Here is a 14,261-nt window from a genome sequence, read left to right as displayed (position 1 = left end):
CGCAACAATACTTTTAAAAGGCATTATAGTGTATAACATAATCTTACTTCTTACTATCTTACTAATATTATAAATGCGAATTTTTGGATTGATAGATGGATGTATGGATGGATACTTGAAAGTCGATCTTTACGGATTTCGATGAAATTTGGCACACATGTAGATCATAGTCTGGAAGAACACATAGGCTACTCATGTTTTTTTTAATTCCGCACGGACGGAGTCGCGTGCGTCAACTAGTCTCATTCTATTTTTAAATTTTTTCTCAAACATTAATCGAATAGTATTATTATTCTTACGTACTTTATAATACTGTACTGTTACTGTTATAATCCTGTTAGTTTATCTTTACAAAAAAATGCTTCTTTAGATTATAAATTATTTATTAAAATTCATTATTTTTAAGACTAGATAAAACTATGTCTAGAATACAATAAAAAAATTGTATATTTTATTTAACAAACTTAATTGTAAAAATTATGATATAAATTAATTTATATTACTTAATCACGATTTTGAGCAGTGACATTTTTAGTTTTTACATTATAACTATCTCCCCTCCCTAGTGTTGCAAAGAATAACTTCGTCAAACTCTCATATACATAATTGTATTAAGATTAATTTAAAACATTTCAATAGTCAGGGTATTTTCACCTACTTTGTAAAATATAAAACATTACAATTGATACAAATACTAGACTGGGCATCGATTCCATGGAGTAACCTGCAAAAAAGAAAATAGAAATAATTTATTTTGCAGAATATTTTTCTCAGTCTCAACCATCTTATCCATTCTTGTTCATTCTATATTTAGTCAACAATAAAGCTGGATGAAATCAAATTAAAAAATAAGCTCCAAATTAATATAAATTCCAGTGTAAATAAGATAAAAAATTTAAGACATGAACACTTTTTTATTTCATACTATTTACATAATTATGTACTAAAACTTATTACAAGGGTAATATAAATAAGTATACCTGCATCGGGTGATGTTTGTAAATAATTAGTTGACTCTGGCGAAGTTAATGGTGGATCTGGAAGAAAGTAAATCATTATTAAAACATACGTAAGTAATTCTATCCCAAGATAATATTTAAACATAGAAGGAAATTATTCAATTAAGTTTTTTTAATAACTAACTTTTTTATAAGAGAAGGGGCAAACGTGCTGTGGGAATATCAAGGTGTTCATCGACGCCCATGGACATCTGCAATATAGGAGGAATCGCAGATGCGTTGTCGGTCTTTGAGATGGTAATACGCTCGCTTCGCTTTTTAAGTAATTTATAATAAGTTGGAAAATTAGAAACATATCTGAATGTTTAAAATGTTAGAAACATAAATAAACACTATACAGAGTCCAAACTCTAGGGAAACGTTTTATGTAACAAACCATGCGACCTAACTTTTAGGTGTCATCATTTATTCGTTTAGACACAACATGTTACACTAACATTTATGACTAACTATAAATTAAAACTAAAACGCTAACTAACCTCTATAAAATATGTCCCTTTTTCTGCTGAAGTAATTCGCGAGGGGGACTTGCATATCGCACAGGATTTCAACTGTTGGAGGCAAAGAGTCGACGCTTACGACTGCGCTGGTTAGCGCTGTGTAACGACCCTCGAAGTTTTTGATAGAAGATTTCGCGTTCAGAGGTCTGGAAACATAAACAACCATTTAAAATGTCTTACTTAGATTATCACTAAGAAGATGATCATATTATGGACGTATATTTGGACCTTTTTTATATCGCAAGGTGGCAAACGAGCAAACGGCCACCTGGATTCGCCGCAATTGAGAGGCGACCGTTGCCCATAGACATCCGCAAACGCAGATGCGTTGCCTACCTTTAATTAACGGAGAAGGGGACGCACAAAAAGAGGATATTTCTCCTTCCTATGCGTCCCATCTTCCGCCAAATCCACACTCCTTTATAGGAAAGGATGGGAAGGGAAAGAGGACAAAAATTAGGCCTCCGGTACCACACTCATCAGAAGAAACGCGGAATTGCTTCCACTTCACGCCTGTCTTCTGTGTGGTCGTGGTATTTCACCGGTCGACCCGGCCAATTCGTGCACCCAACAAATATTGTTGTTGCGGGATCTACCACTGTTGAATATGTATCCTCTTTTTTATCAAATTGAATTATTTTCCGACCCTCATGTGTAAAACTAAATTCACGGTACGGTAACTAATTCGTTAGTTCTTTTACTTTACTGTATACTCAACATTGTTTAAATTGTTAGGAAACTTTCCTCGCTGATCGGAATTACAAAACTTTGGCAAGTTTAAACATCCACGGCACTGATTTTATTTGTGTCTGATAGTAAGAGTTACTCTGATTCAAATTTCTTTTTCGTACCATTACAGAGTCGAATATTTATTCTTGTACTAATTTTCCAATAGGATTTTCATCACGCATCATAAAAACATTGTATAAAACAACGTATGTTACTTCCTAATTCACATGTAGGACAAAGATATTCTAGTTCCTTTTTGGCTTGTATATACATTGATTCCCAATAAAAGCACACAAGATTAATTCAGTCTGTCAACTGTAGAAGTGAGTTCTTTTAAAGTGACGATCGCAAGATGATTATTCTAGAAAACTAAAATATTGATGTAGTTTATTTGAAACGGAGATTTTCGTCTCAGAAACTCAAGATGAGACTTGTCCGTTTATCTTATTCTTACCTCTATTTAATCGGAATATTATAAGTAATTAAAAAAAAACTTGTTTTATATTTCAATTTGGAATGGTCTAACACAACATTCTCACTTCTATAATCCATATGAAGTTTCCTTTATTTTTGTGTACTTTTACCTATAATATCGCTGTTGTAATGTTATTATTTCTTGTACTAAATTAAATCTTATAGAATGTTTGCCTCCGAATGTTATTGTGATATCAATTAATCCTGAATATAATATACACGTACACATATGTTTATGTTGTTGTGTAGCAAACGAAATTTATCAGGCCGTGCATGACGTGTGACGTGACGGATTTCATGGTTGGGAGGAACGTTAAACGACTTAGATGCTATGTCGTACGCTTGACACATACGTAGATACATAGGTATTTATATACATAAGTACAAGTACAAAGCCTACTCCACAAGTTCACTAGCCATGTTAATTGGTAAGGGCTTTCATACCATGTGTATAGCTTAATTCCCGTATAAATAAAATGTATTAATCCGAATCTTGAAGGTTGATTTGGACCGTAAAGAAAAAAATAAAAAAAAATTGATAAGGAGAATGTCTTATATCTTATTTATAGTTTTGTCTAATCTTCACTTGTTTAAAGTAGTATTTCGGCCATGCAATATTACGGAACTTTGTTAGCTAGTTGTTAAAAAACGAAAATCTCAGCAAGAAAAATCATAGTGCGAATACGCTGGACACAAAAGAATGCAAATGTCGTGTCGGTAGTGCATACAGGAACAAATTAGGTTAAAGTGAATTTAATTCTCTTAAAAATTTAATAGGAACCGTTTTATTAAGTTTTTTACTGAAAGAATATTTAGTGAATAATATTTAAGAAAATTACCTGTTTCCGACTAAGATGACTAACTCTGGCTTGGGAAAAACGCCTTCAACGGAACAAATAATATTCAAGTAGCCGTCTTGTAACCGATCTTGTATCATATCGAACCTCGTTTCGGGAACTGAAACAAATACAATAAATTATTGGAACTATTGTTCTCTATAATTTGTAATGTTTATGAATTGTAATTTTTTAATTTAGCAAAACGCCTGATGGAATATATTAGCAATGTATTAAAATCGAAAATTTTAGGAGAAATTCTGTAGAAACGTCAACATTTTTCGATCGTAAAATTCTAGAATATCAAAAAATTCTTTTTGATGAGACCATCAAAAGTAGTAATTAATAAAGAGAAAATGTATCAAACCATCCACTATGTACACAGGCGACATCAAATTTAATGATTATTACTTCGACTTGGAATGCTTCTGGTGCTCTCCAATAGTTTCATATCACGAATACGACGTGAAGTAATTGACCTTAAAAGTTAGTCTAAATAAATAATTCTTCTTTAGTTTCAACACATTTTGTGTAAAACTGTTTCTATTCTATGAGAAATGATAAATTTTTAAATAAAAAAAAGTAAGCTCATAAGTCATGTGCCTTTGATCAAAACAACATTAAACAGATAAAAACAAAGACTAGTGTAAATAATGTTATTGCCTTTACTATATTAAAACTAAATTAACTTCCAAAGTTTAATAGTTTCCCATATATAATTTTCGACTACAGATAAGATCGTATCGTGTATTGACTGATTTCATGTAAGCAAAACGGTAATTTGTATTCCATTAGTATCTGTTCCCTCCCCCCATCCCCCTCGCCTGATGTTCCACTGTTCCGTTTGTATTTGTTTATCCGTTTTATTAATCTATAGAAGTACGTGTTGTACAATTCGAATTAGTATTTCGAAATACATAGAGCAGCGCTAATAATAGTCAATTTAAAAACGTAATTAATGAATTTATTGTTTTTCTAATCGTTTAAATTGTTGATGATGGTAATGTATGTCTTCATGAGTAGGGGTAGTAGTAGAAATATTTGTATTGTTTTAATCTGATGGGTTTCTAATACTAAGCACAAATTTCTGAATCTCGGTTTTAATTTTTCCCGTCTGAAATCAGAAGAAATTCTTCCGCGATCAATTTTAGAACACCTCACCCGTTCAATCGAATCATTCATTCAACAGGATCGTTTGTCATAGTCTCTAATAATGAAGAATTTGCTAGCAAAATTAAAGTACAAAAATCAGTAGATATACTACAAGGAAATAAATATTGAAATATACAAATCACCCCTGTTAAAGCTTGTAATGTAGCAGGCTATAGTCAGCCCCTACATCCGTTCAGGTACAACCAAACAACGTGCCCCCGCTACACCGGTACTAAACAAGCGCTATGTAATTTCCGCTTTGTCTCAAATCACAAAACGCATATCTCTTGCCGGCAATAGAATTTGTGTGTTTGTTGTTCGTAATTGAATTCGAGTGGTTTTCTCTTTAAATTCAGGTTCTTAGAAGAACAATTTGTTAAATTAATTATTTGTTTTACCACAACTGATGCAGGGTTGAATCATTTTAAAGAAAATTTATATTACCGCATCTTATATGGACCTTTAAAATGAGGCATCAATTTCCATATAAGCCCGGAATAAACATAAAACTACTTATTAAATTACAGTACTGATCTTACTACAAATGGGTTTTGAAAGCAATGACTTGTTTGGTCTTTTATTTTTTGTTACCATTTGTTATATTTACCAAAAATAGTCATGGGTCGTGTCTTCTCATCTTCGGCAAGGAACGTAGACACCACACAAGTATAGTTTCCAGTGAGCTCGGTGCCGGGCTGCAGGATCCTTAGAGCTCGGTGCTGCATGTACGGATTTTGTGACACTTTATAGGTCAAGTCCAACTAGAACCATAAGAAAATATTTTATGGCTAAAGTGGTCACTAACATTTTTCTAGTAGAACCACATGATGGCGCTTGGTCTTCGTGTCTGAAGATAACCATCATAAAAAGAAACATTATGAAGCGCTCTGCTTTTAGTTAAAGCATTTCCCTTTGGAAACAGGATATATTTATGAGGTTGGATGATGCAATAGGAGGACTACATAATTAATTGGTCTACTAACGAGCATGTTTGCTAATGGTTCGACTGATCTTGATAATGATTCTGATTACAAATGACATAAAAAGGCCATACCTTATTCTTCAATAATCCCAACGCTTGAGGCTTCTGTGGCGGTATCCATTGGTAGACAGGCTGTGAGCGGTCGTTGTAGAACCATTTCACCACCAGGCCCGTGACGTTTTTGGTCACGTAGTCACAGTCAAGCGTCACCGCGTCCCTCGTACCATATTGAATGACTTCTGGTACTCGTATGTTGATGATGCGTACCGAATGAACACCTGTGTAATAAAAAAACGAAATGGTGAAAACCCACATTATCTCTAATGTAACTTAAGCTTAGTTCTACTTCTAATTTACTCCGCCTGTAAGTGCTTAAGTATAATATCATCACAATAGATGTGTTTTGACTTTCCACTTTAAAAATATTTGATTGTCCGTCAAATTTCTTTTGTTAATTCGGAGTATTAACATATCTATTTAATTATTTAACAAATCTATTAAAAAGCCTATATACTAAAATAATTGAAACATAAACTAAATTTACATCGTGCATATTTTCATTTTTGTAAGAAATAATCCACCGAGAAATTGAAGGTGGATAACCTGCAGGCACATTAGGCGCGCGCTCGCTCGGAAGCCTCGTTATTATCGGATGAGCCAGCTCGAATATTGTTTCGCGGTTTTCTATCAACTGCGAACTCCTTTGAAATCCATTCCATTTTAGAATATCGTCTTGCATTATTTTCTTGTATTTCAATGCTGCAGGGTAGAATGAAATTTTATAGAAAGCTTCGTTATCTCCTCACCGATTAATTGGATTTCGGAATTGTTTTGTGTTTGCGTTTTAACGAGTTTTAGCCACTAGGTTAAACAAGATGCCGACCAAAGCTTTTAATGGTACACACGTCTAAACTGGCTCGGGATCAAAAATCCAAATAAAATTTTATAATTAGATGTTCACTCATGTTTTTAATAAGCATTTTATTTTTGAATGAAAACGCATTAAGACGTGAAACTTAGGTACTGCTTGAGTAAATAACGTCTGTAAGTGTTAGCTGTAAGTTAGCATTCAATACGGTTTCCCAAAAGTATAATTCAAAAGAAAAATGATAAATAAAAAGAGTACAACAGCTGGGAAAAAGGAAATGTGTATTCCAGTGGGGTACAATATGAAACAAGCACGTAAGTTGCAGTCGTTCACATCGTCACGCTGTTGTAACTCGGTTAATATCCGGAGTCGGCTTCAACGCAGTACATTCGCGGCAGACTTTCCGTAATCAGATGCCACCGCTCTGTTTCGCCTACAATTTGCAACAAGCGAGTATATGGTGTCTGTGATTTATGGCCCTAGAAGATATTTTATAAGCTAAAGGCCTATATACATGTGACTAATCCTATATAATAAGACATTTTTGAAGGACTTAAATCAACTGAAGTAGGACTACGTTTAGTCCGCAATTTTAGCTAAAATTAAGCTAAAAGTAGAACACCTGTAGGTTATGATTATTAGACCTTTCGTGGATATTGATTGGAAATAGGACATATAACATTTTGTTGGGAGGCCGAGAAAAAAATTGTGATAAAACTAGAACAATGAAGTTATGTATTAAATTAAAATGAGAAAAACAAATTAATATTAAACAGGATATACATCAGCTTTTTGTTATTGACGGCAATAAAAACATGGTGTTTTTATCGAGGAATATTTTAATATAACGCATGTCAGGATATAAAGGGTGGGCAGTCAACCGTTGTCTGCCGCGACTCGTGCGTTACTTGCTAGAATTATGCAATTAATTGTCTTTCCCTCATGTTGAATGTTATATTTATATGGTCTATAACTACCAAAATATAATACCTTAACAAAGAAAGCAGAAAAATAGATCAAAGCCTTTGTCTTTACGAATTTTTGTCACTGAGTGGCCACGATTATATTTAAGTGCTACAATTTACATGAAAGTAAATTATATTATGTAACGGTAAAACGGTACTTTAAAAATAATGAGTTCAAAATTAAAGTCAACAACTTTTTATTAACGTAAAATATTGAATTGAAGACTAGACGAATTCTGATAAAATAGCTGTATATCGAAACAAGTAGAGTATTTTTGGTAGAGCAAGACGGCCAATTACTTGTATGGAGTGAGAGCGAGACGAGAACTTAAGATACACATATCAGCGTCATCGAGCGTGACGGGCAGACGCGTGCGCAACGTTCCACTTAACTGGCAAACCGTTGATAATGAGATACAATATTGCACCTGTGTCCGCCATATTGGCTTTGTTGTTTTTTTTTTTAAATGAATGTATCTCAAACTTTAAAAATATGCTAAGAATGTATTCTTAACATCGACTTTTTAAAATGTACGATTGACTGTTGCTTAGACATTTAAATCAAGTCACATTTGCTTAGGATGTATTTAAATCTCCTTTAATAATCGCATTGCAGGACATATCTATTAAATATTTTTTTAATTAATTTCAAAAATCTTTCAAAAAAACATAAAAAAGTATTATGCCTGAAAACAATTTCTAATAGCTTTTTCGTACCTAAAATGTAAAACAAAGCTTAACAAGATAGTAAACAAATATTAAAAGCATTTATCGCATGAAATTTAATATTCTACACATAATTAGAACACCACAAATGGCGCGAGCGCACGTAATTTTCAGATAAGTGAAGGCGCCTGCTCAGAAGAGCGAGTATCCTGTTCTTTATGTGAAATAAAAAACAAAAAACCGCAGCAAAAAATCACCTTTGTACCCGCGTCTTTGATGCATCAGAGCGTAAACACACGTCTTGGTCGCGTGCTATGAACAAGGCCCTTTATAACGAGTTTTTAAAATAGTATCGGGTATTAGATTCTTTTGTTTAAAAACTCATTGTTCGCAGTATTTAACTATGCTTATCTAATATCGTAAAAGGCAACCTATATTTAGTGTTTTGTCAATTCTTATATATCGCTTGTTACATTTAATTGTAACATATTGTAGTGAATTTTTGTAAACTTACACAAAAATACTTGCATGCAACAATATGTATACGTCAGCTCATATAATGCCAAAAAAACCTACTGAAGAAAATTTTACACGGTTCTAAATTATTCATACTTAGCATTTTAATTTAAATTTAAGTATTTTGGAGTATTTTATGAAAAAATGAGTGAATAGTTCGTTTTCATTTAAACAGTCTCTTTGTGATATAAAGGTGGTTAATATACCCTAAAAGAGAATAACTCAAATCCCATTGTTAAAGTTTAACTTCCACGATTTGTTCCGCGCGAAATTCTTCAGTGTGAATTTTCAAAAGAATAATTCAAAGTTTCTAAACTGAGTGATCTTGAAAGTGACTCGGCTGATGTTAATAAGGACTCAGCGTTCCCTCGATGTCACTTTTACCTTTGAATTTTTAAATTCACCGCTTTCAACGATGTAGAACTTTACTGTTCGGGTGACTATGAATACCGTCGTGAACTGAGAACAAAAAACCTTTATACTTATCAACTTTGGTTGATTTCATAATTGGAACGAAGTTCCTTATCGCGCGTTGTGAAAGGGGGCTAGACGGAAAAAATTCTTACGAAAAGTTGTCACGACACTTTTTGCTATAGCAAGTATGTTAACGACGAATGAGCGCTAGTTCACCATGGCAACAACGTGACAATATATAACGAAAATTCATAGAAATAAAATGTACTTCTTTTGAAGACTTAAGTTTTTTATTCATAGAATAAACATTGGTTCCTTCACTAATTAATAGAAAAGAACTTCGTTCCATCCGGGTGTCCCTTGACACCTCTCAAGTTTTTTTTAACTAGCTATCGCCTGGCACTCCGTCCGCGCGGAATTAAAAAAAAAACTTTATAACTAGCCTATGTGTTCTTTCAGACTATGTTCTACATCTGTGTCAAATTTCATTAAGAACTGTTTAGCCGTTCCGGAGATACCTAAAAACAAACATCCATCCATCCATCTAAACATTCGCATTTATAATATTAGTATGATAATATGTTGTGTTACTTATCATATTGTGGTTTGTAAATTTTATTGTTTTCACGGATTTCACTTTTATTTTGAAAACACTGAAAAATGTTTTGTAAATTTCTATGTCTTTACAGTACAAACTTAACAACAGTCAGATTATAAAATATTTTCTAATCCGAATCTCATGAAGTTGTATCTATGTTCCAGTAATTTTTCCTAGTCCATTTTCAAACAGGTACATTGCACCTTTAAGTTTTTCCAGTTTAAGAGTGTGAACTTTCAGAAACTTATCCGCTTTGATTTGCATAACACGTGGGGCGGCTGTTGAAGCGACGATATCCTACGTTGTGAGGACTTTAAAAGCTTTCTTTCAGTGGTCTTTTGATTTGCGGGTGAATTGAGACATTTATGAATATACAATGAGATGAAGTTTGAAACAAGTTTGAAAGTTTTGTTTGAAAATGATATAGTTAAAATTTGAGCAGTAAGAAAATTTTTAGGATGTCTCTTGTATTTCTTGTCAATGCCTTTGTATTCCCTTTTACTTACTACAACCAATAACCAAAGACTACATTTATAAGGCAGTGTGAATCATAAAATTATTCGTAAATGTGATAAAGATTTGAACCAACCTATATATGTAACTAGCTTTTACCCGCGACTTCGTCCGCGCCGAAATAAAAAAAATGCACACAAGATAAAAAAGTTCCTATGTCCGTCTCCTAGTTCTAAGCTACCTCCCCATCAATTTTCAGCTAAATCAGTTTGACCGATCTTGAGTTATAAATAGTGTAACTAACACGACTTTCTTTTATATGTATAAGATAAAAGATGTGGTTAATGTCAAACATTTTAAATTGACTAAAGTGTTTTTAATGCAGGCAATAACGTGTTCACATATCGACATCAGATGATAAACAGCTTCCGTGTTGCTATCGGTTACTGCGCGGATCAATTTCACTGTAATCTGAGTTGAGCTTTTACAATTTGCCGATAAAATTGATAGTTATTTACGGTAACATCAAAAATATGATGTTTCTGTAACTAAAAGTAATGTACAAATGTTGACTTTTTCTATTAATTTCATTGATTATAATATAGTGATATACTTTGATTATAAGATTACTGTGAAAGGCAATGTTTATCAAATAATCCGACCACTATTCGATAGACAAGCAAGACCAATGGGCAAAAAGGGTCAACGTTTAGAAGGTATGCTCATGCTATCACGAGGTACTATTTCCACGACTATCATATTTTTTTTACGGGAAGGGGGCAATCGAGCTGCGGGAAAACATCAGAGGATATCCACAATACCAGAGGAACTGTAGATTCGTTTCCGGGCTTTAAGTAGATGGTAAGATCGCTTCTTGAAGGTATTTAGGTCGCACTGGTTTGGAAATGTCAAAATATTATTTGGTAATCATGTTTGTTGTTTATTTGTGCTTCTTTTTTGTAGCCTTTCATACTTTGTATAGTAGCAAAAATAAGTATAATAATTTAAAAAGGAATTTCGTACACTAGATCTGTTCACAAGTTCAAACGCGTCCGGAATGTGAAATTCGATTATATTGCTTCCCGCCCAGCGGAGGATTCGGATAAGCAATTTTTTTGGTACATCAACATCGCAACGCTCAATTTGTTATTATTGTATTGATTCACTCAAAGGGTTTGCTAACCGTATTGTGTGCTTTTTTATTTCTGTAAAGATGAATTTTCCATTATATTTTTTTCTTCTTCTTCAGTTAAATTAATTCTTATAAGATAGTCGGTTTCTTAATTTTAGTTTTGTGTTGAATTTTTTCACGCTTCGTGCATTAGAATTTATATTATCGTAACCAATGATTTCAAATGACGTCATAATAAATTTTAAAAACGCATGCATTTGTTTTTACACATTTTGAGCAATATTCAGAAAGTAATCGTAGATAATCTTACGTGGTATCATGTTATTTCTCTTAAATTTACACTCAGATTGTATCAAAATTTTAAGGTAGCAATCCTGAAGGGATTTTGAGGCAAATCGTGTCCATGTAGTAATTTCGATCAGAATACATATTATTTATTAATTTAAAAAACAAATGTTTTTGTAGGTTTGTAACCTATAAAATAGCAGCTCCTAAATCTCTTTTCCTATAGAACTTGAACAACAAAGCAGATCATAGTTCCCAACGCGCGTATAAAACGAATTATCGAAACGTCGATGTTTTAAACAATTTGCTCTTCATCATTTAGCTGCCAGTACTCATATTGGAATTTGTCAAAGCTTTGGCAACGGTAAAAAGTTGTACTTTACGAATATCGAAGTGGATTCTGTTTGTGATTTTTCTTCCCTGGAATTCAGTGAAAAATGTGTGAATACTCAGCGTGAATGAATAACAAAAAAAGTACTTACATTGTAGAACGAGTATAAAATGCATCAAGCACCACATATTTACAACTTCACAAGTCTTATAATCCGGTAGTTCACAAGTACGTCAACACCTCAAACAGAGAACAACTCGGCTCAAAGTAAAAAGTCCTTTGAGAGAGAAAAAATGCACAACTACTCGACTCAACTTTAACTTTACTATGTATTTGGAATTTCAACGTGAAAATGTGTGTTTCATAAAAGAGAACTCTTAAAACTAAGTTAGCGGCGCGTAAATCCAAACTATGGTTCTAACCGACCCCAACGTGTGTGGGGTTCGAACCCGGACTTGTAACTAACCGCCGAAGCAACTGGCGTCCGGTGGCAAGCAGACCATATCGGAAGCACTTACTGTATTGTTGCTATTGAATAATTTATTCTAATACTCGAGTTTACGTTTTAAAATTACTTCTTATTGTTAACTTTTAATATGTTATAAGAGGAACAAATAAATAAATTGAAAAAAAAAAAGGTTTTTTTTAATTCATAAATTTTAAAAAGATATTTTGATCAAATTTAGTAAATATTGGAAGACCAGATTTATCAAATCTTATTAAATTTTAGCCTATAAATTTTCATGGAGACGAAAAAGGCCCACGGCCTAACACATGTTATCATCTCTCTTTGAGTCGTTGAAAAATATGTACATATAACAAAACGTTTCGAAATTTTGCTTCACCAGTGGAACCCCACGGATACAGATAAGATTTCGAAATCTGTTAATTTTGTTAGCACCATTTATTACACTTATTAAATTCTATTGAAGACTTAAGTAACGCGTATTCAATGGTCCCATATATTATGAGTCAGTACAATTGTTATTCATAGAGTAAGCGGCGGAATTAAGCCGATACGTGCTCCTTCCGGAAGATATCGTCTAAGCCAGAGGTTCCGTTCACCAACTACATACGTTCCGACTTACTAATGATGTGACGTCATAAATATCGGTCTAAGATCTGTTGTGAATATTTTATAATAATATGATGTGTTGTTTAGTTTATATATTTACTTTTGGCGGTATTTCGCAAACGCACAGTTGTACCAATCAATTGTAGACGATAATCTGAATAAACTACTTTTACAACGCTTTAAAGACACACTCAAAGAATTAAAAAAAACAACAAAATCTACACTGAGGTGTCAACTTAGTGATAAATAATTAAACGACAACGACGATTTAAAAAACAAGCACGTTGTTCTAAGTTTATTGATTACATTAAACAGTTTGTTGTCTTCGAAAATCGCAATAATCCGAGTAAGACTTAGAAATAAAAGTCAAATAAAGCGAGAATAGAATCGAATGCCTTCGTCGTCGGTGTCGGTGACAATAAATAAAATTAGGGCAGTTAATTATTATTTATCGGCGTCGGCGCCGCGTCCGGTGCGACGCCGTCTCTCCTATTGAATCAATTCATTTCTTGCTAAGAGAATCACTCCATACTTGCTCGCTCTTTATCCTTCATTATTTCTTTTATTGGAATTAACTTGAATAGCTATATAAGTAAATTTATTTGTAATTAATCTTACTAATATTATAAATGCGAATCCATCCATCCATCCAAACGATGGATGGATGGATGGATGTTTGTTTGAAGGTATTACCAGAACGGCTCAACGTATATCGATGAAATTTGGCACAGATGTAGATAATAGGCTGGAAGAACACATAGGCTACTTATTATGTTTTTTTTTTAATTCCGTGTGGATGGAGTCGCGGGCGACAGCTAGTAAAACATAATTGAAAGACACTATTTGGAACATTGTGGGCATATACTTTATTTAGTTGTTTTATAGACATCTGTATCACACAAGGCGGCTAATGATTCCATTCTATTCTTTCCCGTGTTTTGAAATCTGTTGATTTAAAATCCTATCATTTCAAGAGAGGCTCGTATTTTATATACTTCGACTGTTTAGTTCTCAATGGGTACACTAGAGAGATATTTGTTTTCCAATATACAAATTTATTGCGACACAATTAAGCGATTTTATCCCTTATATCAAGCTATGTACACGGCTCATTTTACTCTTAAATTAAATTCTATAGTTCCGATCGATTGTGTCGCTGGGAGTTTCTTTATACTCCCAAACCATACGGTACTCTGAATGGTATATTTAGATATGTTCCAGCTGAGTGGCACGGACGTCCGGCGGCACTTCCGACCGTCACGGCTT

The 14,261-nt window shown here is 33.3% G+C and overlaps 1 protein-coding gene across 1 annotated transcript; it reads right to left on the bottom strand.

The window, feature by feature from the left end:
* Positions 1 to 571: 571 nt before the first annotated feature.
* Positions 572 to 12,367, bottom strand: LOC106710605. Its single transcript, XM_014502698.2, has 7 exons — positions 12,072 to 12,367; positions 5,765 to 5,970; positions 5,318 to 5,471; positions 3,562 to 3,679; positions 1,499 to 1,665; positions 981 to 1,037; positions 572 to 724 (listed from the first exon to the last, which is right to left on the bottom strand). Exons 1-7 carry the CDS (start codon positions 12,106 to 12,108, stop codon positions 651 to 653), a joined length of 813 nt encoding a protein of 270 aa, XP_014358184.2. The 5' UTR covers positions 12,109 to 12,367; the 3' UTR covers positions 572 to 650.
* Between the last annotated feature and the right edge of the window lie 1,894 nt (positions 12,368 to 14,261).

The sequence above is a fragment of the Papilio machaon genome, chromosome 5 (genome assembly GCF_912999745.1).
Source record: "Papilio machaon chromosome 5, ilPapMach1.1, whole genome shotgun sequence".
Lineage (NCBI taxonomy): Eukaryota > Metazoa > Arthropoda > Insecta > Lepidoptera > Papilionidae > Papilio > Papilio machaon.
This window is presented reverse-complemented; position numbering and strand designations above follow the sequence as displayed.

Excerpts from the sequence above, each read along its gene's own strand:
- LOC106710605 (XM_014502698.2), bottom strand. The coding sequence starts at position 12,108 with ATGTGGTGCTTGATGCATTTTATACTCGTTCTACAAT. Across the intron at positions 1,038-1,498 it reads AAGGGACATATTTTATAGAG|ATCCACCATTAACTTCGCCA; the intron begins GTTAGTTAGCGT and ends ACTTTCTTCCAG. Across the intron at positions 725-980 it reads ACAAACATCACCCGATGCAG|GTTACTCCATGGAATCGATG; the intron begins GTATACTTATTT and ends TCTTTTTTGCAG.